This window comes from Herpailurus yagouaroundi, unplaced genomic scaffold (genome assembly GCF_014898765.1).
Source record: "Herpailurus yagouaroundi ecotype Mexico unplaced genomic scaffold, PumYag 140, whole genome shotgun sequence".
Classification (NCBI taxonomy): Eukaryota; Metazoa; Chordata; class Mammalia; order Carnivora; family Felidae; genus Herpailurus; species Herpailurus yagouaroundi.
The window spans coordinates 10,149,686-10,175,429 of NW_024412395.1; the positions used below are offsets into that span (position 1 = coordinate 10,149,686).

The following is a 25,744-nucleotide window of genomic DNA, read 5'->3' on the forward strand; positions in this document are numbered from 1 at the left end:
GTGGGAAGCAAAGGGATCTTCTGGCAGGGACCACCTCGTGACGGGGGGAGCCCCTGCCCAGACCCCAGAGCCTCTGGGTCCCTGTCTCCGGCTTCCCCTTCGGCTCCCAGCCGGGCCTTCTTTCCTCTGGCAGGAGGACCACTGAGTCATCCACACTGTACCTGAGACAGACAGCCTCCTGACCTCTCTGAGCCTTTGGGGTCAACTTTGTAAGGTCACCAAGGTGGTCACCACTGTGAGCGCTGATGGCCTGAGACACAGGGAGCCAGCCCAACTCTGGTGTCCCCCAAGTGGGGCTGGAAAGCACGGCAAGCTTCCCACCAAGCACCCCACCGGCCCTGACATGCCCCCCACCCCCAGCTCGCTGGCCTTCAGCTGCTCTGGCAATCCATGACCGCCTGGGTCACAGCACCCCTGCACTGTTCACAGGAATCCCACATGGTGGGCTGTGGCCTAGGCCATGAACCTTACGGGTTTTCCCACACTCTTTCCCCAGAATGGAGTGTCAGCTGGGCCGTGCCTCTGTTCATGTCTATCCCCCACTACTCTGCCTGGACCCCAGTAGGTGATCAACAAATAATTCTTGAGAGAGAGAAGGAAAGTCCAGGTGCAGGCCCCCATCTTGCCGCCTCATGTGACTCACCAACAGACACACCCCAAACCTGGCTGTCAGGCCAAGGGATCGAGGCACAAGCCAAAGGTAGCTCGCTCTGGATGTAAGTGTATTAGTTTCTTGTGGAAGCCATAACAAGGTATCCCAAACTGGGTGACCTGAAACATTTATCCTCTAACGGTTCTGGAGGCTAGAAATCCAAAAGCAAGGTGTCCGTATGGCAATGCTCCCTCTAAAGGTTATAGGGAAGAATCTATCCTCGGCACTCTCCTTACTTCTGGTGGCTTCAGGCAATCCTTGGCCTTCTTTGGCCTATAGGCACGGCACCCCAGTCTCTGCCTCCATCATCGCATGGCCTTCTTCCTTGTGTGTCTGCATCTCTCTGTCTGAATCTCCCTCTGCTTTCCTTTATAAGGACCCCAGTCACTGGATTAGGGCCCACCCTAAATCCAGTAGGACCTCACCCTAACTTACATCTGCAAAGACCCCATTTCCAAATAAGGTTACAATCCCAGGTATAGGGCGTTAGGACTTGAAGAGCTCTTTTGGGGGGACACAATTTGACCCCAATAAGAAGGGTCACAGTAGGTGGCCTCGTCTCTTTGCAAGATGAGTGAGCCTAAATGGTTAGCAGCTGGATTTCTGCCATGTGGGGGAGGCTTTCTCAACTAGAGGAGACTCCCTCCATACCTGTCTGGTCTGGGGAGCCTCTTCCCACTCAGGATCTCTCCCCCTGGCATTGGGATCGGGGTGAGGTGGGACAGACAGGGATGGCCTGCTTGCCCTACAGTGACCAGGGCCCTTCCGCTACTCAGACTCCCTGGATGGCATCTGCTCACAGAGCACTGAGAGGAATCCACGGCCAGCCTCAAACACCACTGGTCCCCTTCTCTGAGACTTCACGTTTTACCGGAGGGCCCCTGCAGGTGGGACACCTTCACCTGAGGAACACTTCTGTGCGGGGGGCTTTTGGGGCCCCGTGCTGCCACAGCAGAACTATTTTGGGTCAGGAAGTCTCTCCTCAAATCCTCCCCAGGTTAAGTTCTGGTCTAATGATCAAGCTAGTGAAGGGGAGAGGCAGGGCTCTGTGTGACCCAGGAAGGTGGTCGGTGGTAGGTTCGGGCTTGTCTGCTGGAGCTCAGGGCCTGGGCGGTGCCCACACCACCCCACCATCCAGTTGGCCAGGCAGGTGGGGGAGGCGGCCTCAGAGCTCTTCCTCTATGGTGTTACCACTCATGATAATGCTAATTCTGCTAGTGCTGAAGTTTCCAAAATCCAGCCACTCCTTCGAGGCCCAGGCCCAACATGCAGACCTCACCCCAGTACACTCTGCTTTGGGTCCCCCTGAAAAGGCGCAGCTGCTGGTAAAATTCCCTCTGCCTTTAAGTCTTAGCTTCACCCCTCCTCCTCCTCCAGACAGCTTTCCTTGACACCCCTCCCCCTTACTCTGCTGCATTAACGGGATCCCCAGCAGTTTCTACACGTGACTCCTTTCAGAGTGGGGACCTCCTCCAGGGCTGAACCTTCATCCCTGGATCTCTGAGGTTCCCGCACGTTGTCAGTTGGAGAATAAACCAGACCTTGAGGGCATTATGCTAAGTGAAGTAAGTCAAACGGAGAAAAATACTGTGTGATCTCGCTTGTATGTGGTATCGAAAAAAAACAAAAAACAAAAAAACAAAAACCCAAACTCATAGATGCAGAGAACAGGTAGTTGCCAGAGGTGGGGGTGGGGTGCGGTTGTGTGAAATGGATGAAGGGGATCAAAATGTACAAACTTCCAGTTATAAAATAAATAAGAGATGATCATGGGGACAAAATGTAAAAAAAAAAAAAAAAAAAAAAAAAAATCAAACCCCCAAAACAAAAGAATAAGTGGGCGAGTGAACGAGCACATCCTTGCCAGCTCCTGGAAGGTCTGAAGGGGTAAGAAGTGAGAAGGCAGAGAAGAGAGAGGAGAGAAGGGAGGCAGAGGGCCGGGGAGCACAGGTGGTGAGAAGCACCCCAAGCCGCTGAGCAGATAGGTGGCCTCAGCAGCCGGCACGGCCGCCACTGGGAGTGGCAACAGGAGGGCGAAGGTTCAGGGCCCGAGGCCCGGGAGGAGGTGAGCAAAGGTCAGCCTGGAGCCACCGACACAATGTGCCAGGCACCAGCCGCGGACCTCACCATGCCTTTAACCCTGAGGTCGGAGGGCAGCCAGGAGCTGCAGCAGGTGGGGTCCCGGCGCCCCAGGGCCCCCGGCTCCCACCGCTTCCACTCCCAAGGGGCCCACCGGGGACCAGAAGCTCCATTCCAGGCCCCAGCGGGCGAACAGGCCCCCGGCCCTGTCAGTGTGTCCTGCACCGAGCAGCCCCTGCCGCAGGGACACAGGGCCTTTCAGCCAGAGGGAGGTGCAGGCGGGGCCGAGGCCTGGATGGGCCTCTGACTACAGCCTACCTCTGCTGGAGTCCATGAGCCAGTCTGATGGTGGCAGTCCCCACCTCCTGAATACCTGTCCTGCTGTGGGCCATGGTGAGACCTCCTGGACAATCCAGGCCCAGGGTGGCCCCGGGCCCCTCAGCTGGGGACCGTGGCCGCCCTCCACCCCACAGCTCCTCTCTGCCCTCCTCCTTCCCAGGACGGACACAAGGGCTCATGCAGCTGGCCCAGCTTCACCTCTTGGGTCCTCTCATCCCCGCAGCACGGAGACGCCAGGACCAGCAGAATACCCCCATGTGCCCGGGCTCAGTGCAGGAGTGCGGGGACCTGGACCGGCCCAGCAGTCCTCCCCCGCCACCATGCCACCTCAAGAGGCCCCACTGCACCTCTTCTGGCTCAGAGTCCATCCTACTGTGGGTTTTTTGTGGGTTTTTTTTCAGCTTATTTATTTTTTAGAGAGAGCTGCACGTGCACATGCATGTAAGTGGGGGAGGGGCAGAGAGAGAGAGGGAGAGAGAGGATCCCAAGCAGGCTCCACGCTGTCAACACAGAGCCCAGCATGGAGACACGGAGCTCCATCCCACAAACTGTGAGATCATGACCTGAGCTGAAATCAAGAGTCAGACGCTTAACCCACTGAGCCACCCAGGCGCCCCATTGAGCCGTGTCTTTATGTGACAGCTGGGCTCAAGTCAAAGGCCTGGGAAGAGCATGGGAAAGTGATGGCCAGCACCTTGAAGGGGAAGGAGAGGCCAGCCTGCCCTGACAAACGAGCCCAGGCAGGAAGTACGACGGGTCAGCACACGGCTCCTTCGGCCCCAGTGACTGGGGGCAGGTGGGGGCTGGGCTGACTTCCCATTACTGGCAATTTCTACGTGGGGATACAGCCTGGCGCCTACCCTCCCACACCAGCCTCGTCCCGGTGCCTGGGGCCCCGGTAATGACCAGGATGTGCCAGGCAGGAAGGTACGATATTGCATCAATCCCCACTGTGTCCTTCAGTTCTGAGATGGAAGTCCTCCTCCCTCCCTCCCCCCACGTGCCCTGGAGCTCCCTTCGAAAGACTCCCCACACTTACCATTAGCACTTGTGGTCCGCAACTTCCCCCATGGCCCGGTGGGTCAGTGGCTCAGGGAGGGCAGGCGCTGCTGATTTGCAGAGACAGGATCTGCATGAAAATTCCTTTCTGAACTCAAGTGAGTTCAAGGACTTTGGTTTCTGCCAGAGCAGTTTCTGCCTGTCCCGCTTTAGCTGTGATTTTCCTGACTGCAGTGCAGTTTTCTCAGTGTGGAGGTTTTTAATGCAATCTTGAAGTGAGCCATTATTTTATCTTCTTCAGTTACTTTTGTGTGCATTCCTTTCCTTTTCTCCTTTTTCAACAATTTTCCAGTAAGTATTGAACCCAGCTGCATACACCCATTTTTCTAAAACTGCCTTTGGTTCACCTTCCAGGTCTCCAGAGTAACACCCAGTCCCAAACACCCACCTCCTCACCCTCCTGGGTCCTGAGTTTGCTCACACTTCCTCTCCATCCTGTGGCTCCTTCTGCTTCCCCAAAGGGGAAAACTGTCCTCCAAGCATCTTCTACTGTTCTCTACAGTTGCTCTTTGGTTTGATGGATTGTGCAAGCTGTTTTGGCTGCAGCTACTTGAAAGGTGATGTGTTTTCATCCATCTTCTTCATCTTTCTGGTGGGGCAAAGCCATTACCCCAACTTGTCTGAATATCTCAATCTCTCATCTTCCAGGTCTTTCGGAAAACTCCCTATTTCATTTTTATTGTTTTTTTTTTTTAATTTTTTTATAACATTTATTTATTTTTGAGACAGAGAGAGACAGAGCATGAACGGGGGAGGGGCAGAGAGTGAGGGAGACACAGAATCAGAAGTAGGCTCCAGGCTCTGAGCCATCAGCCCAGAGCCCGACGCGGGGCTCGAACTCATGGACCGCGAGATCGTGACCTGGCTGAAGTCGGACGCCCAACCGACTGTGCCACCCAGGCGCCCCTTGTTTTATTTTTTAAAGTTTATTTATTTATTTTGAGAGAGAGCATGCACAAGCAGAGGAGGGGCAGAGAGAGGATCCAGGCAGGCTCCGTGCTGTCAGCACAGAGCCCGATGACGTAGGGCTCGGAGACCATGCCCTCAGCCAAAATCAAGAGTCAGACATTCAACCGACTGAGCCACCCAGGCACCCCAGAAAATTCCCTATTTTAAGCTCAAGAGCTCTTTATTGTCTTGGGTGTTTGTGTTTCCTTTTTCTAAAAAGAAGAAAGTTATTATCTCACATAATTTTGAATCCCAAGAGAGGACTGGCTGACTCCATAGCCCATTGGTTCAGTCACTTAATGACATCATCCAGGACCTATGTCTTTCCATCTGCTTTCATAGTGACTTCATCCTCAGTCCACTGAGCAAGATGGCCATGGCAGGTCCAGAGAAATGAGAGAGAGCATCTCATCCATTGACTCTCTGCTGAGAATGAGGAAACCTTTCCCAGAAGCTTTCCAGCACGTTTCTTTCTACACCATTGGCCTGAATTCTTTCTTTTTTTAATTGTGTCTATAAATATATAGAACAAAATTTGCCAGTTTTGCCATTTTTAAGTATACAATTCTGTGGCACTCATTGTACTCGTAGGGTTGTGCAACCGTCCATTCTATCCATTTCCAAAACCTTTTCATTATCCCAAACACAAACTCTGTAGCCATCAAGCAATAACTCCCCATTCCCTTCTCTCTGCAACTCCCCAAAACCCTGATTCTACTTCCCGTCTCTGTGAATTTGCCAATTCTAGATATTTCAGATAAGTGGAATCATAGCACATTTATCCTTTTGTATCTGGCTTCTTTCATGTAGCATGTTTTCAAGCTTCCTCCATGTTGTCGCTTCTATAGGAATTTCACTCTTTTTATGGCTGAATAACAGTCCATCATATGGATAGATCATCTTTTGTTTATCCATCTACACTGATGGACATTTGGGTTGTGTCTAGCTTTTACCTATTGTGAATAAGGCTGCAACAAACAGCAACACTTAGGGATCTCTTCAAGTCCTTGTTTTCAATTTTTTTGAGTATATACCTAGAAGGGAAATTGCTGGATCATATGATAATTCTCTTTAGCTTTTTGAGGCATTGCCAAACTATTTCCCACAGTGTCTGCACCATTTTACATTCCCACGAGCAATGTAAAAGGCTTCCAATTTCTCCATATCCTTGTCAACACTTATTTTTTTTTATGATAGCTGTCCCAGTAGATGGTATCTTTTTGTAGTTTTGACTGCTTCCCTAATGATAAGTATATTGAGCAACTCTTCATGTGCTTATTGGACATTTGTATATTTTCTTTGGAGAAATGTCTATTCAGGTCCTTTGCCCATCTTCTAATTGGTTTATGCATCTGGTTATTGTTGAATTTTAGCTCTTCATACATTCTGGATATTAATTCCCTATCAAGTATGTGATTTGCAAATATTTTCTCCCAGTCTCTGGATTGTCTTTTCACTCTGCTGATAATGTCCTTTGATGGACAAAAAATTTTTAATTTTGATGAAGCTGAATTTATCCATTTTCTTTTTTGTTTCTCATGCTTTTGGAATTATATCTAAAACTCCATTGCAAAATCCAAGGTCATGAAAATATATACCTGAGTTTTCTTTTAGGAACTGTATGGTTTAGTTCTTGTATTTAGGTCATTGATCCACTTGAGTTCATTTTTGTGCACACTGTGAGGTAGAGATCCAGTGTCATTCTTTTCCAAGTGGAAACTCAGTTGTCCCAGCATCACTTAAGAGACCATGCCTTCCCTACTGAATGGTCTTGGCATCCTTATCAACTATCAGTTGGTCATAGACACATGGGTTTATTTCTGGACTCTTAGTTCTATTTGAATGGTCTGTATGCCTAGCCTTAGGCCAGTACCATACTATGATTACTGTGGCCTTGTAGGTAGTTTTTTTGTTTTTGTTTTTGTTTTCTGTTTTTTTTTTTTTTAATTTTTTTTTTTATTTAGAGAGAAAACTTGGTGGAGGGGCAGAGACAAAGAGGGAGGGAGAGAGAATTCCAAACAGGCTCCACGCTCACAGCAGGCTTCGAATTCACAAACCGTGAGATCATGACCTGAGCCAAAATCAAGAGTAGGACACTTAACCAACTGAGCCACCCACATGCCCTGTAGTAAGTTTTAAAGTCATTAAATGTGAATCCTATGACTTTGTCCTTTTTCAAGACTGTTTTGGCTACTCAAGGTCCCTTGAAATTCCTTATGAATTTCATAGGCTTTTCCATTTCTGCAAAAAAAAAAAAAAGCTGTTGGAATGTTGGGGATTGCATTGAATTTGTAGATCTTTTGGGGTGGTTTTGACATTTTAACAATATTGTCTCCCGACCCATGAACACATCTTTCCACTTGGTTAGGTCTTCTTTATCTTTCAACTGTTGTTTTTTTCTTGTTTGTTTTTTTTTTTTTTTTTAGTTTTCAGTGTAGAAGTTTTTATTCTTGGTTAAACATATCTCTAGTTATTTTATTCTTTTAGGTGCTATCGTAAACAGAATTGTCTTGTTAATATCTTTTTTTTTTTTATTGCTTTTGCAAGTGTATAGAACCACAGTGAATTTTTGTGTGTTGATCTTGTACCCTGCAACTTTGCTGAATTCACTTACTAGCTCTGGTAGTTTTCTTGTGGACAGTTTGGGATCTTCTATATATGGGATTATATCATCTGCATATATAGTTTTATTTCTTCTGATTCAACTTGGATGCCTTTCCTTTCTTTTTCTTATCTAACTTCTCTGGCTAAGACTTTTAGTACATATTGAACACCAGTAGTGAACTGGGCATCCTTATCTTGTTCCTGATGTCAGGAGGAAATCTTTCAGTGCTTTACCATTGAATTTGGTGTTAGCCGTGGTTATTTCTTATATGGCCTTTATCACATTGAGGCAATTCCCTTGAACTTCCAGTTTTATGAGTGTTTTTTATCATGCAAGGGCGTTAGATTTTGTCAAATGCCTTTGTGTTAATGGAGATGATCTTTTTTTTTTCTTTCATTCTATTAATGTGTTGTATCACACTGGTATTTTGGTGTTGAACCACCTTGTATTTCTGGGATAAAACCCACCTGGCCATGGTGTATAACCATTTAATATGCTGTTGGATTCAGTTTATTAGTATTTTGATGAGGATTTTGTATCTATATCCATCAGGGATATTGGTCTGTAATTTTCTTTTCTTGTGGTATCTTAATCTGGGGCAATGGAGGAAGGAGTTCCAAAACTCTGAGCAGAACCAAGAAGGCAGCTCCAGAATATCTGGAGGCAGGACTATCAGCCTCACTGGGTCAGCATGGCCTCGGGGAGCACTGAGAAGGGCACTGTTGGCATGGAATTTCCGTGCAGGCAGAATTGTTGTGGAAGATGCTCTTTGCTGTGTACTGAACATCTAATAGGGACCCTAGCACATAGTAGATGCTCAATCAATAATCGTTGAGTGAACTGATGAACACAAAGTTGGAGAAGTTCAGAAGAATACATCCAGTATGATTCTATTTATGTGAAATTCAAAAGCAGGCAAATCTAAACTCTGCTATTTAGGGATGTGTACCTAAAGGGATGTGTTACCTTTGTGGTTAGGGAGGGGGCTGGGAAGGGATCTGGGCAGATCGGCTAGGTTTGCCAATGTTCTATTTCTTGACTGTGGTGCTGCAGCGCCCCCCTGTGGAACTGGTGGGGAGAGCCATTTAGATGCAGGCAGCTCTTGAATGACAGAAGTGTCAAGGCAGAGGTCAAAGGACTCAGGACACAGCCCTCAGCTTGATAAGGGAGCAGAGGGTCCCAAGACCAAATCAACCAAGTCTTCCTAAGGAGCTGGGCCTATGTTCTGGCCCTGCCTGAGATAAGCCGGCACACCTGGGTCCATACCCTGACTGGGACAAGTGTACCAGCTATGGCCTAGACACACTGCTTACCAACCCCTGCAGCACGCGCGCACACACACACGTCGAGATGTCACTAATAGGATACTCATTCGCTGGTGTCTTAGGGAGACAGCCCTCGTGGGGAGGCTGTGTATCAAAGGTGATAACCTCCACACCCTAGTGAGCACTGATACTCTTGGACCGAGTTCCAAGAAGACAAGTTCAGTGCTTCCTGGGATGCTCAGAGGCAGGAAGGACAGATCCTGGGTCTGGGGAAGTGCAGGGTTGGATAAGGTTTCACAAAGCAGGCCAGGCTCATCCCTGGAGCTCTGTGAGATAGCTTTACGTGATATGCAGATAGACTGCTTTCCTTTTACTGCACATTAACAAAACTATAAATAACCATTCCATCACAAGTGTGATTTACATTTTAGGATAAGCCCATGTAAAAGCAGGTGGGTAAAAATGATGTTAAAGGAACTTCTAAGTAACACACAAATGTGGCAACATTGTGGTCTGTTAATACAGTGAGCAACAGGTTGTCCCGATGCGCCTGGGACTTTCCTGGTTTTAGCACTGAAAGTCCAATGTCCCAGGAACCCCCTTGTCCCAGGCAAACCGGGACAATTGGTGACCTGTGTGTGAAGGCCTGAGGTTCGGGATATGCTGAATTCAGGCGTAGAGTCATCCAGACCTGGTTCAAGTCCTGGTCCAACACCCACTGGAAGCCAGACTTCTGGTTCTTCGTAAGACCACAGAAGTTGTAAGGAGTAAATGGGAAAACCTGAATTAAGGATCAAGTGCAGCCCATGGAACATAGTAGGTGCTTAATGAGTTCAGCATTCATTGGACTTTTATATAATAAAAATTTTGAGAGTTTTATGCAGGAACTGCTCTAGTGTTTGGTCCAAGATGTGAAGTTACCATGTTCAAGAAACCGGGAGGGGGGTGTGAATCACTCTATAAACTAACAAGAGTATGTGACAGGAAGAATGCACACATTATAATAGAAATCTTGTCTATATATAGTAGTTGCTTCAAAAAGTCATTTGGGGGGCACTTGGGTGGCTCAGTTGGCTAAGCGTCCAACTCTTGGTTTCGGCTCAGGTCATAATCTCACAGTTTGTTACTTCCAGCCCCGTGTTGGGCTCACTGCTGTCAGCACAGAGCCCACTTTGGATCCTCTGTCTCCCTCTCGCTAACTAAATTAGCATTAAAACAATTTTTTTAAGCCATTTGTTCTTCTCTTGGCTTGTAAAAATGGTGTTCCGGGTTTCAGGGCAAGTTAACAAACTTCAGCTCTTTGGTGTGGCAGGTATTTTGTTCTCACCCTCCAGTTCTTCCACCCCAGCCTGTGCCATGAGGTCTGCAACATTTTTCTCCAGGTTGTCAATGTGACTACTCGTGTTACCAACTCTTCCAATGACCTGGTCGGACATGGTCTGAAAGGTATCTTGCATCTGTTGCAGGAGTGCGTCTGCACCATTGAGGTGAGATCTCGCATGGTCTTGGGGTCAGTCTCGGCCATCTCCCCAGTTCCCAGCTTTCATTCAACAAACATTTGAGCACCAACTGCATGCCCGGAAGCACGCCAGGTACCCCAGATGCAGCAAGGGAGGAGCTTGTATTATCAGGAAGGCAGTTAACAAGTAACTCACACAGGTGCTGACAGTGGAGATGGGCTGATGTTGGAGCACACGTTGGGGGGTTGGACATCTGGAGGAAGCGATGTGCAACCTGGGCCCTCAATGAGAAGCCTCAGGGCACGGGGCCCGGGGCCACAGAGTTCCCAGCAGGAGGGAAGGCCCAGTCATGAGAGTGAGTACAGGCCACCCAAAGGAGTGGAAGCTAGCAGCACAGCTGGAGGCCATGCTGTGGAAGCCAGCAAAGGAGTTTGGATGCTGTGTTCCGGGCAATTGGAAGCCATTACTGTTTTAGTGCTGAGGAGGAGCGTGATCTCATTTCTGGTTACAGTTGGAAAATGGATTCATCTGACAAAGGCAACTGCCTGATGCAAGTCAAGCCAGATGCTGACTTGGTCAAGGTGTGTAGTTGCAAAAATGAGGAGGCATTTCAGAGACAGACTCAGCAGGGCGGGAGGACTGATAGAACATGGGAGGACAGACAAAGGAATCAAGGGCAAGTCAACAACTCACTGAGACCAGGATCACTGAGAAGCAGAAGTTTGGGCACATGTGGGGGTGGGGAGCTTTGGGAGAACTACTTTAAGTGTGGCTTATGATACACTGAGTCTGAGGTACCCAAGTAACTTCCACATGGAGCCAGGAGTGGGGGGGGGGGGGTGGTTCAGGCAGAGATATGGGTTGGAGATAGGGACCTGAGGGCCATGAGCACGTAGATGGGTTCTGGTATTTTTTTTTTAATTTTTTTAATGTTTTTATTTATTTTTGAGACAAAGAGAGACAGAGCATGAGCAGGGGAGGGGCAGAGAGAGGGAGACACAGAATCTAAAGCAGACTCAAGGCTCCGAGCTGTCAGCACAGAACCCGACGCGGGGCTCGAACTCACGGAGTGTGAGATCATGACCTAAGCTGAAGTCGGATGCTCAACCGACTCAGCCACCCAGGCGCCCCGATGGGTTCTGGTATTAACTCATGTAACCTTCACCACACCATGACACAGGTACTAGTCTTACTCCCATTTACAAAGCACAAGGCAGAAAGGCTGATGGCAGGGCTCTGAAAGGGTATATTTTTATATTATTATAATTCAACGGTTGGCCTAAAGTACTGTTCTTGACTATCCTAGGCTGAGAACTGTGTATGCCATCAGGCCTTCGTTACACAAGCATCTGTTGAGCTTGTACCGCTGGCCAGTGCTGCAGACAGCGGGGAGGGGAGCCATCAGTTGCCCAGGAGAATCCCTCCTTCTCTCTGTCCCTCTCCACCCCCAATACCTCCTCTGGCCAGATACTCCCATCCTGAGCAGGAGCTTCTGACCTGAGAATTCCTAAGGGATCGATGAGCACGTGGAATTGTATGCAAAACTACCCACAGGTCCAGATGTGTAAGAGTCCCTAACCTAAAACTGATTAAGAAGAACCCGTGGCATTATTCACAATAGCCAAGGAATGGAAACAACCTAAATGTCCATCAGTGGATGAATGGCTAAAGAAAATGAGTCATATATACAGTGGAATATTACTATTCAGCCACAAGAAAGAAGGAAATCCTACCATTCGTGACACCATGGATGGAACTTGAGAGCGTTATGCTAAGTGAAATAAGGCAGATGGAAAAAGACACATATTGGATTCTATCACTTATATGTAGAATCTAAGGCAAACTCAGGAATAGAGAGTTTAAGAGTGGTTACTGAGGGCTAGTGTAGGGAGAAATGGGGAGAGGCTGGTAAAAATGCACAAAATACAGCTATGAGTAAGATCTGAGGATCTAATAACGTAAAATGTTTATGATTCTTTCTTTTACAGGTTAAAGATTTTTGTACAGAAAAAATAAATAAGAAACAATGGCAAACCATGTGAGAGCCCTGAGTGTCTGGTGGGACTTTCCCGTGAACACCTGTCCTATTGGTTTGCCAGCTAGAAGATATTCAGAGCTCTTGAAAGGACAGGACCAGTGGGACTGGGGAGCACATGGTGAACATGGAGTGATCACTCCGAGGTAGGGCTACTACCTAGAAGTACCGAGAAGAGGAAGGGGCTGTTCCAGGACCTCTGAAGCCCTGAAGGATGGCAGAGGTATGTGGGTCATTCCAGGTCTGTGCTGTGGTTTTTTTCTGAGGAGACTTTGCTTGGAGCCATGGAGGTTTGACATGGATAAGCTTCTCCCATGGGAATTCTGGAGCCAGGCAGGAAGGGCCTCAGAGGTGCCACAGAAAAGGTGACACTGTGCTCTGTGGCAACTCTGGCATGGGGAGCCAAGAGTAGCAGTGCTGAGGGAAGTGGGTGAGAGGAGAGCAGGGAATTCCTACCCCTGACCCTACAACCAAGGGTCAGTTCCTTCCCTCTCTGGATCTCTTTTCTGATCTACCCATGGAAGACTGTGACCAGGTCACCCAGCAATTCTACTCCCCCTCCAACATCCTAATTTCCTGACTTGAGAGCATGAGCGAGCTCTGACCTATGCATGATGCACTTGGAGGCGTGAAGGGTGCACTATGGGAAGCTAGGGAGTGGCCGCCAGGGCCCACGAGGGCATGGGCGACCCTGCTGTGGAGACAGGGTCTGTCTGCACCCCTGAGGGTCTCTCCTCCATGATGGAACCTTGGAACCTAAGCAAGTTGGGTTGAACATCTGCTGGGACAAATCACCTTAAGCCACCACACTGCCCCCAAACCAACACTGAGCTCGTTTTCTTGGGCCTTACTGACCTGAGTGCCCTTCATGCCCCTCCTATCTTTCCTTGGTACTGACCACAAAAGCCCTTTCTGTGTGGCATGCTGGGTTCATTTTTTTTAATGTGTAATATTTTAAGAACAGAAATAACATTAGAATACATGTTTTTGGAGTATAAACATAACAATTTCTTTTAAAAGTGCAAGCCCTGGGGCGCCTGGGTGGCTCAGTCGGTTGAGCGTCCGACTTCGCTCAGGTCACGATCTCACGGTCCGTGAGTTCGAGCCCCGCATCAGGCTCTGTGCTGACAGCTCAGAGCCTGGAGCCTGCTTCAGATTCTGTGCCTCCCTCTCTCTCTGGCCCTCCCCCCATTCATCCTCTGTCTCTCTCTGTCTCAAAAATAAATAAATGTTAAAAAAAAAAAATTAAAAAAAAAAAAAAGTGCAAGCCCTATATCTCCAAGGCTTAAAAGAGCAATTATCCAGCTGCAGTCTACTCTCCTGAATTTTGTTTTTCCTTCATATTTTAACCAATATATATACATACATACATGTATATGTACATATACATGTATGTATGTGTGTGTGTGTGTGTGTGTGTGTGTGTGTGTGTGTGTGTGTATAGATTGTCTTGGTAGCCCAGTAACCATTCCCTTCCCTCTGGGGACTCACAGCCTTCCCAGGCGTCCTGCCGTCCCCAACTCAAGGTGCCAGGAGGTACCCTCTGCTGGTCAGGCAGCAGGCAGACCGTCCCTGCCGTTGCCAGAGAAGGAGTCCGCACTTGCACCCATCGTCTCACCTTCTTATTGGTCAGAGAACTCTCCAGATCTTCCCAAGGAGTCACTCTGCCCACATTAGAGTGACTTTGGTCGCTTATTGCCAAATCTCTTTGAGGAGAGCTTCCAGCACAGGTGATGGAGCCCAGGTTCCTGCCTCTCTCTGCACATCTCATCAGAACCTAATTGAAGCTCCTTGGTTTCGAAGGCCAATTGCTGTCTGTCTTCTGGGCGGAAGGGAGAGGAGGGGAGCAGGGAAGAGAATGGTCTCAGGAGTCTCGCTCAGACTCTCTGTCCAGCAGCAAGGTTCTTCCCTGGGGTGGCGTGACAGAAGACACCTACTGCCCTGTACAAGACGCTGCTCCACGTACAAGGTACCACCCTGTCCCAGACAACGGAAATGAGGCGCAGGCTTCTGAAATAATTTAAGGTTTCCTGTATTGAGTAGAGTTGTGTTTCTGCTGTACCCTGTGGCTTCTGGAATGGCCACTGTGGCTTCCAGGATGTGCTGGGAAGGACCAATGAGATTTTTCCAACTCTGAAAGTGCCTCTGCTCCCAAATTTGGAGCGCTCGTACTAAAATGAACACAGAGAGCGGTGCTGCAGCTCCTCCCGTTCACTGCTTCCACTCGCTCCCTCGCTTTCCTACTAACAGCAGCTCTAACAATCGTGCTGCAGAGAGAAAACGGGCACCATGTAGGTATTACACTTCCAAAAAACTGAGCAGCTCGTAAAAACAGAAATGTTTCACAAAAGCTTTATTTGTGGTCACATCTACGGTTGTCATGTCAGTATACAAACAACTCAGTTCAGTGCAGTGCTTCTAATACAAGTCATATAAAGCTGTGGAACACAATGAATAGTGCACTTGATATAAAAATAAATTACACTTTAAAAGCTACTGCAAAGCTTTACATATATAAAAAGTAAACACAAAATAGTTAGTGAGGTCCTTTAAACTGTCTATCATACCCAGGTAAGAAAATTTATTTATGAAAATAAAAAGAGCAAGGGATCTGTACTAAAACACCTCCCTGATAAAAAGAAATCCTGGGAAGTGACTGAATTATTATCTCAAGCAATGTGATAAAAAGACTCACGTATCCCATCTTAAAAGTGGAAATAATTCCAGCTCTGGCACATGTTCACACAGCAGACTTAAGCTCAGGACAAATTTCTATAATCCAAACAAGTCTCCTCATCCTGAAGGCTAATAGATAGGAAAAGCTTCCAACTTTTGTCTGATCATTCAAAAACCAGAGTGTTTGAATTTTTGAGAGGAAAAAGGGACAAATAATACAGAAATGTCCATTCTTCAACTGCAGAAGACTCCAGGTTTCTAAGCAACCAAAAGGCTGAAGGCAAGATTAATGAGAAAGTGGGCAGGCCTCACAAAGACGCTCAGAGCTGGGAGACCCACGACCACCCTGTCCATGCAAATGAGGACGCCAACATCCAGAAACGTCATGGGCCTCCCAGCGGCGGACGATGCTGCAGAACCTACCTGAACACTTGCCTGACTCCCAGGGAGCCATGCTGCCACTCTACGAAGCTTGAAGTTGGAAGTAGCACCTGTTTTTGTAAATGAACTTCCCTGGAACACAGCCAGCCGATGCCATTTCCTACTGTTTTGATGCTTTTGTACAACAACGGCACTGCTGAGCAGTAAAGTATTACCTCAGCTCTTTACAGAAAAACTTTGCTCATGCCTGCTCTAAATGAGGAGACAAGAACTTTGCTTCTCAGGACCCTTACTTATGGAAAAATATGGAAGATTTTTCTCTATGTAAGAGAATGTCAAATTATCCTGCTCTAAAATGGTCTCTGAAACAACACCTGAACTTTCATTCTAGGGCTTATGTAAGAGAAGACAGAGGTGCCGGTTTTAGCCAAAATTGGGAAGCATGAGAGAAGAAGCAGTCAAGACACAAGGGACAACCCAGGGCTTTCATCCTTGATTGTCCACAGAACTTCCGTGATTATGCAAAAGCAGATAAAGGTGAAAACAGACAGCAGGCTATAAGAAATATTTTTAAGTAGAATTTTTCCTAAAACAATATAAACATCTTAAGAAAGCTGCTCAGGGAATGTCTGAATTTATCAAGCTCAAAGGAATCTGCTCATTCCTTTACTCAGCAGTGCTTCTAGAAGGGCAGGCGCGGGAGAACGGTGCCCCCTTCCAGTGTCTCCAAGAGTGCTACTGTGACAGCAGGGAGAAACAGGGTCTCATTTATCACTTTACAAGTTCCGAAGAAGAGTTGAGGGCAGAAAGCTGAAGCCTACAATCTGATTTCAAGCCCCCAAACCACCTCTCCCTTCCCTGCCCGGACTGCCACATGGCCTGACTTGAGATTCCTGTCCTTTCTGCTCCCCCAAGGCCGGCAGCAGGCACCTGCTGCATGGCTCTGTACTGTGTCTCTGGGGCGGGATACACGGCAAGCCCGGAGACGGAGCAGCGGCCGCAACCCAGTCTCGGGGAGCCCCTCAAGACGCCTCAGGACAACACAAGAAGGCCTGCCACCCTCTCGGCGCCGGCCCCTCCGCTCCCAGTCACAAGTGCCTTCATGGCTGACCCTAATGAGTTACTGGAGTCCAGGGTGGAACTGGAAACTCTGGGAAGAAAGTGACCACAGAGAAGCTGAGCCTGTGGCTAACAGCCTCCTGTTATTTGTTGCCAATCTGGGTCTGTTATCTCAGCTCTAAATCACCTCCGAGCTACTTTCCAAGGGAAGAACACTAACAGCTTTCTAGCTGGAGCGCTCAAATCAGCTATTGTTCTTGCTCTCTTTTCGAACATGTTCACATAATTATAACGTTGCCAGTATTTCTTTTCAGCTGTATTTACTAAGGTGCATGGGAACCTCATTCTAGATAGAGAAAAACTTCCTGCCCACCCAGCTGTCATTGGGAACAGCCACTGGGGCTCTTTGAGCTCACCTGAGGATCCGAGCTTCAGTTAGTTTATCCGAGGATTCAGATGTGCAGGTGGGTTTTAATCTTTTGCAGTGGAAGACTGAGCCCTGAAGGTCACCGGCGGGCAGTGCCACCATAGCTGTAACCAGCCTGCCTTCTTATCCAGCATCACCTCAAATCCCTTCCTCTGCTCATATTCTTCACTGACTCACACATATATGCTTCTCTCTCATCACAGAGACGGACCTTCCCCTTCCCTCTCGGACACATTCACAGATATCCTGAGCCCTGCAGTTCTCTCCCCTCCACTCTCAGATAAGCAGAACGAGATCGCCGTCACAGCAACTCTGGGGAAGGCAGCAGCAGCAGACGTGACAGGGAAGTTATTCTACTTGACAGGCACCTACACTGTCAGGGCTAATTCATCATGAAAGTATAAATTTCCATGTTTACCACTTCATGCCAGGACAGAAGACAAAATTTAGCTTGAGGTTTAAGTATAGTTTAAGGAAGTCTTTATCAATATTCTAACCAGCAAGAATACAGGTACCTGAAGACACAGAGGTTATAGACTATTTTTAACAACTTATTCCTCAATTTTAAACAGTTTAAAATGAGGCTGGTGCTCGCTCCTAAACTGGCTGGGAAGTTGAGGCCTTCCAAGCTAGTAATGCCTTAGCTGTTCTGTACCGCGGTTACAGGCACAACTTGAACCTTTCAGTACTTCTAGCACTGTCAGCACACTAGAAATCTGATGGCCAGTCCAGCATGTCCCCGGCTAGGCCCCTGGTTCTAGCTGTCACTTACAGCTGCGAGAAAATGTGTTTAACAATTAAGAATTGGCAAGAGCTCCACCAACGAAATTCACAAGCTTAGCACAATGGCTAAGAGGAGGAAGCCAGCAAGAAGCGCCAACTTTCTTTCCTTCACCAAAGTTGTTCCGTGCAAAAGTGGTTTCCAAACTCTACAGCTCCCTGGCAAACAGCACAAGATTAAAATTCCTGATCTTTCCAATCAGACAGTAGCACATGTTTGCCTGAGCACATGACTGTGCTACAGGGAACCCAGGACAGCCCAAACCACAGAGTTTTAAAGGTCACAAAACTGGATGTTCTTTTATGCTGAGCAACATAAATTAACACTCAAGTATATACATAATACAGGGCAGAAAACTAAACATCAAATTCCAGGAGGTACAGTTTGATATCACTCCTTGATCACAGGGATTAACAACTATACCAAGATGGTTTCCACACTATCCTCATTCCCAATAGCAACTGGGAATTCTTAAGTTTTAAAGCCAAAATAATAGTGTTTTTCTGGATGCTGGAATTGCAAGTGGTTATTTTTGCATCTTCGTTATTTTCTGTATGAGCATGTACTACTTTAATATCCAGAATTTTTTTGTGTACCAAGAGTGACGAGGAACTTCTAGAAACTTTTTAAAATTAACACAAAATTCCTAACATAAGGTGAGATAGGAGTTCTTCCAGTATGCACAGTAGTTTCAGACATGGTAGGTGTTCAAGAAACAAAATCCCCCTACTCCCTGATTCCCCATTTCTGTCCTGGTATTTTTGTTTTGTTTCATTGTCTTTAGTTGATGAGTTCTAAGTTTATTTAGCCCATATTAAAAGGAAACGAAGTCTATGTCCAAACTGGTAGAAGTGTGGGGAAGTGACTGCTATCTCCGTCCAGGCTGAAAAGTTACAGTCTATGTGTGTGGTGCATGTGAGTGTTTCCTATAGGGAAGCAGGGCTGGAAAAAAAAAAATATGACGCAAAATACACACAGTTTATCTTAACCTTAATGTAAACTTGGGAGTATTAAGATAGCCAGTCCAGTAAGATGTTAAAAGTATGGGAGACATCTGGAAACCTTCTGTATTCTAAACTTCTTTTTAGTACTGTAATAACTGTAAACAAGCTAGGCCTTAATCTACCTACATAATGCCCTCATTAATTTCCTAAATTCCTGATTTCTAGGTATTCAATGGATAAGGGCAACTTCTCTAACAGGCATTCAGATCAAGGACACTTATCCTGATACTAGGGAGAGAAGTAGCATTCAAAAGGCTATTACTGACTACCAGAGACCTCTGGTTATGGAGGGGTTATGAACAATTACACCCACTAGATGGAGCCAAGAGTTTGAAGGAAACCACAGAGAAAGTAATTCTCGTTCCAAGAATTGACAACTTCCATACAATTATAGGTAGATACCCTCATTTGATCAAATACGTAGTGTAATTAAGCCCTTCCAGTTGGACGGAAAATGTTTTTCATTGAGTTGAAGTCTAATCTAGGTGAGCTTTTTTAACTCACAAGTAAGGACAAGCTCCTGAACCCAACACATTCCAGCGGAAATTGATTCCAGGACGGACAGCTGCAGAGTGCTGGGCATTCCAGTTATAAGTGAGAAGGAGCCAAACCCTCAGAGCTCAGTAGTCAGTAAACACTTCTGTTTCAAGATGGCTTCTTCGGCCAACGTTGGAACAGAGCTGAAAGGAAGAATGGGTTACTCATTATTCAGTAAAACCACTGGGGTGGGAACAACATGGATTTCTCCACCAGTGCTACATGGAACAGATTGACAGTGAAAAACCTAAAGTGACTATGCTGCAGCACCAAATTTAGCAATGAGACATTTACAGAAGGGAATTTTCTAGATAATTGATGCTTATTTCATCTTGAAATGAAATCTATAGGTATCAATTTCCCCTACTTCCTTGAATAAAAGGTACCAAACACTTACTCATTTGTTAATGAGTCAGGGTTATCATGAATAGCAAGAACAATACTATGCAGAGCATGACAGCAACCCGCTCAAAAACTACCAAGGTAAGTGGGCACACGATTCTGTGCTTTACACAGATAGTCCCAGATGGCTGTGGCTCAGTTCCCACGGCAGGTAATCAGAGTTATGTGAAAAAGAAAAGGCTGTGGGCTCTGCATGAGTGCCCAACAGTCTCTGCCACAGCTGAAGAGCATGTACACAGATGCAAGGATGTAACGTCATCTATTTGGTTTCATGAAAACCTCAAAATATACAGTACAGAGAACACAGTTTAACGTGGTGAAACTACTAACAAACTTTATAGACGAAACAGCCATCATGTGCCACCTCCCTCATTTCTACTACACAGAGACAAACACTTTCAACAGTTTTCTTTTATTTCAGTATTTTCCTTCACTTTTCTGTGTCTCCGGGTCTCAAGGTGTAGTCCCTGGAATTTATTATAAATGCAGATTCTTAGGCACCACCGAGACATACAAATCACAGACTCTGAGGCTGGGGCCAGTAAGCTGTGTTTTAATAAGTCCTCCAGGTGACTGTGATGCACAACTAGCAAGAGTCTAAGTGGCCTCTTTCTACAATGACTTCCTGTCATGGACTGGCAGGGCTTACCATTCTTATAGCCCATTCACCAGCTACCCAATCCTCCCTTCCTATCTTTTCAACAGTTGTGGGAACAATTTTGATCACATAGATATTCAGTGTTGTAATCATTTCCACAATGTGGAATATTTCCACAATTGACAGACGTATATTATGTTTTTTTCTTATACAATTTGTTGTTTCTGGACCAAAGAACTGCTTCCTTTTTTGTTGTGACTGTCTGCTCAGTTTTCTGTACTTATTTCTAATTTGTCCCTAAGCTTGCAGATAGAACCACGGATCTCTTCACAGTATGTTCAGACAGGTCATGTAATTGTTTAAACACTAGGGTAAGGCCATTTGTTTGTATTTTTTCTTAGTAATATCCTTCCTGGAACTCTATACCCCCCTCTTCAAATCTGTACAGAATCACTTCTAGACCTGCAGGGCAGCTGTTGCCTTGGAACTTCCCTCCACCTTCCTGCTGGTCAATTCCTGCACCGGTTTCCTGGGTCCCATGTCTTCTTGGATAATCATCTTATTTTGATGGAACACATCTCCAGTGAGTAAGCCCACTTGGGAAGTACATATTTTAGAGAAACTCTATGCTCATTCTAATCTCACATTTCATTGATAGTCTGGATATAAAAACCTAGGTATGGAGTGCCTGGGTGCCACTTGGTTAAGTGTCTGACTTCAGCTCAGGTCATGATCTCATGGTCCAGGAGTTCAAGCGCCCCATCAGGCTCTGTGCTGACAGCTCAGAGCCTGGAGCCTGCTTCAGGTTCTGTGTCTCCCTCTCTCTCTGCCCCTCCCCTGCTTGCATTCTCTCTCTCTCTCTCTCAAAAATAAACAAAAAAATTTTTTTAATCTAGGTGAAAAATAATTTTCCTCCTGAAATCTGAAGGCATTGCTCTATTATCTTCTTACTTTCAGCAAAGTCTGCTGTCATTCTGATTGCCAATCCTTTCATGTACTTTTTCCTCCCTCTCTGAAGACTTACATCCTCTCTTAACTCAGATATTCTGAATAGGAGTCCTTGGTGTTGTCTATTTTCATTCCCTGTGCTGGGTACTCAGGTCCGCTGAATCTAAAAACTCAAGTACTTTGGTTCTGAGAAATCTCCATTTCTTTTACAATTACTCTGTTCTTTTCGGATCTCCAATGATTCATATACTGGACTCCTTGTACCAATCCTCCAATTTTCTCTTCTGTCCCAATTTTCATCTTTTTGTTCTACTTTTTGGGAGAGTTCCTCAATGTATCTTCCACGCCTTCCTTAGATTTTATTTTTAACATGGTTAATAATTTCTAAGAATACTGCATTTTTTTTTCATTTCCTGTTACTATTGCACGGATGTAGCATCTCCTCTCTCAAGAAACTATTGTGAAGTTTTTGATGTTCACATTCCTTTCTTTCCCCCGTTTCTTTTTCAGTTTACCTGTTCTAATTAATTTTCCCTCAGACATCTGATAATTTTTGGCCCTCTTCGCACTTATGAAGGAAGCACCCATTCCTATTTAAAAGTGAAGCACTGGAATGCCATTTGGAAACTATACACATAAGCACACTCCCTACACTAATGGGCTTGCAGTAGAGTCACCGGGCAGGTTTCCTGGCAATCTCATCGGGGCAGCCACAAAAGTTAGTCTCTGGGAGCCTTTTGTCTTTATTGGTCAGTTTCTCTAGAGAATAATCCTCTTATTTCTCAGCTGAAGACATTTTACTTGGCCAACAACATTCTGGAAGCTGAGAAAGAAGGAAGGTTGGCTGTCTCACCCTTCAGTGTACGGACTTTGAGTTACCTCTGCTTCAGCTCAGAGCCTTACTCTAAACAGAAACTCTTCACATCTGGAGCCCCTCTGGCCCAGCTCTTCCACAAAAAAACCTGCAGAAATCATGCTGGCATGGGTGCAGTGAGGTTGGGGGGCGTCTATGCTATAAATCTTTTCAACCAGTCCTCAGATTCTCAGCCCTACCTTCTGCCCCATCTTCACAAATACCTGGTACCTCCAATTCCTGAGCTCTTTCAGGGTTCTGCAGTGGAAATTGGCTGGCTTTTTTATTTTCTCAGTTTCCACCCCCTCCTCTTTTTAGGCCTAGATTTCATTTTTCCCTTCTCTGTGAAGTTGGTTACTATTATTTCTCTGCTTCCACAACCTGAAATCTTTCAACTGCTGTTGTCTTCTCCTCTATTCTTTGATCTTGTGGTCTTATGCCTTTAAAGTAAAATTTTAGGGGCGCCTGGGTGGCGCAGTCGGTTGAGCGTCCGACTTCAGCCAGGTCACAATCTCGCGGTCTGGGAGTTCGAGCCCCGCGTCAGGCTCTGGGCTGATGGCTCGGAGCCTGGAGCCTGTTTCCGATTCTGTGTCTCCCTCTCTGCCCCTCCCCCGTTCATGCTCTGTCTCTCTCTGTCCCAAAAATAAATAAACGTTGAAAAAAAAAAATTTTAAGTAAAATTTTACACACAGCACCCAAAGTAAATCTGAATCTGTAGAGATGTGACCAGTCATCATTAAAAAAAAAAAAAAAAAATTACTAATTATCACACATATATCTTGAAGTGCACATAGCATGAGTTTACAGCTTGATGACTTTTTGCAAATTGAACATACCTTTGTAACCAGCATGCAGATTAAAAAAAAACAAGAAGAAAACTGAATTTGTATTCCTCAGTGACTAGTCAGGTCGCACACTGTCTTGTATGTTTATTGGCCATCTGGATATCCTCTTGTAAACTGCCCTATTCAAGTCTTGCCAATTTTTCTATTTAGCTATTTTTTTCTTATTGATTTACAATAGCTCTTTATATATTCTAGATAGGAGTCCTTTGTCAAAGACAGAGGGATAGAGATAAATGCAAAGGTGGAAGGAAGTGCAAATATTTTCTCTCACTCTGTGGCTTCCCTTTTTGAGATCTTCCAGTTACTTCTTTTGGCAAACAGAAGTTCTTGATATAACCCAAGTTATCATTTTTTTCCTGTATGATTAAAGATTTTTGTGACCTGTTTAAAAAATCTTTTCTGAGTTCTAAGATGTTTGCTTATGTTTTCTTCTAAAAGCTTTATTATTATTTGATTTTTCACATTTAGATCTGAAATCCATCTAGAATGGATTTTTGTGTATGGTCTGAGGTTGGGTCAAGATTAATTTTTTCCCTCACGGATGTTTAATTTGTCCAGCTGATTTACTGACAGATCATCCAGTCTGTCAGTGGCACTACATAGCACTGCACCACCCCTTTTTCACAAATGAGGTAACTATGTCTGTGTGGGTTTGTTTCTAGACTCTATTCTGTTCCACTGATTTCTCTTTTTTTTTTTTTTTTTGAGGTCTAATTGGCATATTAACATTATATTAGTTTCAGGTGCACTACTGTCATCTTTGATCTCTTTAATTCTTCTATGACTACTTTGTTTTGGGAAGGAGAGCAGACAATCTTCTTTCATCTGTAATTTTTAATTTACAAGTCCTTAAGAACGCATATTTTATTGTGTAAACTCAATTACAAAGCATTATCACCTGGTCCTCTACATGTAATCTCTATTTTTACAGTGGCAATTATTAGGCATATAAATGGTTAGAAAAATAACCTATTAAGATTGTATAAGGTGCTATTTGACAACTATACGTGAGTTCCCCAAGGCAAGTCCCATGTCTGTCTTATTCATTGCTGTCTTCAGTGCTGCCAAACCAGATAAAATCAAGGCCTGGTACATAACAGACATTCAGTAAGTGTTTGCTGACTGAGTGATTATATTAAAGACTGTGGAGATAAGAAAACGACTTAAAATGAAACTATCAATTTCTCTCAAGCTAATCAGCTCTAATAATTTTTTTCACTTAATTAGGAAACTTTTCTCTAGTTCAGAAAGCATCTACTTCAACTGACTTAGACTCTCGGCATCCAAAGAAGATATGAGAAACAGACATAATCAGAAAAAAGTCCGAGGTGAGAATGAAAGCAATTGTACATCTTTTGCAAAAGAGGCACAGTTTTGGTCCTGACAACGAAAAGCTGAAGAACTACATGCCAAGCGAAAGGTCTTTTGAGTCCAGCTTCTGTTTGTGGCATGCGATATGCTGAAATAAGCTTGTAACAGGTGTCAGTACAAGGTGTGCCAGAGCCTCACCTTGGGAATCTCCTATCTCCCTCTTATCTATGACTCTTCACCTTACTGATGGACAACATAACAGTTAAAGCATGAAAGGAAAAGATATAAATGAATTTTAAAACAAATACAAATTCTTCAAGATAAGCCTATTAACATTTATGAAGATTTCATTAAAAAAACCTAGTAATAATAAGGCCTATTTCATAATTTTGTAGAAGACTAACTGACAAGAAAATAGAAAGAAACACTATTCTAAATAACAAACAGAAAAAATTTACCCAGTTTCAATTAAGTTGAATTAAAGAAGAACTGACATTACTGCTATAAATATATTAATTTTACGATTTCTTCCTAACAGATGCCTAAGAATTGCAATGGAGAAATAATTTCCTCACCTGGTCACAGCATCCACCAAGAATGGTGCCGGGGCAGAAATCAGCGAGGCTGCTTCTCTATTACCATGTCCCTCCTTCCCCGCCAAGGACGGCACGCTTCCTGCCAGTCCATCAGAAAGAACACGGCTCTGCTGAGGGAGAAGACAAGGCATGTAAGCAGGGCTGACAATGCCCACCCGGGGGGCCGGCCCTTCAGCTCCGAGTCATCTTCTCTAATGATTATGGTCATAAGTAAGAGCATCCTGATGGTCATGGCTGTTTGGGTTTGTTTTTTTACCATCTTTCACCTCAGATTTTTATTTCTGTTTTTGTCAGCATCCTTAATGAGCATTTACAAATAGAAAAATTAAATCACTAGTTTGAAGCCATTAAGTCCAGTTAACAGAACTCTGGGAATGCCCCCACATTTTTAGGGAAAAGCAAGAACCTGGTTTTCCTCAGGCTTTAGCTTTACTCTGACAGGGCAACCAAAAGAAAAACCGCCAATGTCATTCACTTACCGGCACAATCCACCGTGGTGTGATCATGGATGTTGAAGATACCTAAAATAAATGTTATATGTGTGTTTACTTTTAGGGAAGTCTGATTTTCATAATCATTCTCATAATGCTTTCTTCTACTATGAAATGCACAGTTCTTAATGGTTCCCCCTAAGCTGACAAGCACTTTGAATCCAAGATCCTTTTCTATGACACAGATGCCATACGCACCACTTAAGAGGGAATCTCTTTAATTTAAAAATGTTCTACTCCAAGAATGCTGTTTCTACTTTCAGTTCCTTATTAATGGGCTTCCCTCGCTCCCCAACCCTGGCATCCAGTTTAGCATTTTATTTTCTGACATTTCAGTTCATTGCAAACAATCATAGCCTTCTTGGTAGCATCCTGAACAGGGGATTGCGACTA

The 25,744-nt window shown here is 45.3% G+C and overlaps 1 protein-coding gene and 1 pseudogene across 6 annotated transcripts in view; both read right to left on the bottom strand.

Moving 5' to 3' along the window:
* Positions 1-7,206: 7,206 nt before the first annotated feature.
* Positions 7,207-25,744, bottom strand: part of EPB41L5 (erythrocyte membrane protein band 4.1 like 5) — a 149,897-nt gene continuing 131,359 nt past the window's right edge. For 2 of the 6 annotated variants that reach the window (XM_040474821.1, XM_040474817.1), the window contains exons 23-25: positions 25,340-25,381; positions 24,840-24,970; positions 7,207-7,318 (exon numbers count right to left, since the gene is read on the bottom strand). In XM_040474821.1, coding sequence (XP_040330755.1) covers positions 7,222-7,318; positions 24,840-24,970; positions 25,340-25,381 — 270 coding nt within the window. In that variant the 3' untranslated portion in view covers positions 7,207-7,221. Of the gene's footprint in view, positions 7,319-14,778; positions 19,451-23,243; positions 24,508-24,839; positions 24,971-25,339; positions 25,382-25,744 lie in introns of those variants that run through there. The other 4 variants (XM_040474818.1, XM_040474819.1, XM_040474820.1 and 1 more) reach the window with 4 other exon arrangements.
* On the bottom strand, positions 10,127-11,348 carry LOC121030427 (heat shock factor-binding protein 1-like; annotated as a pseudogene).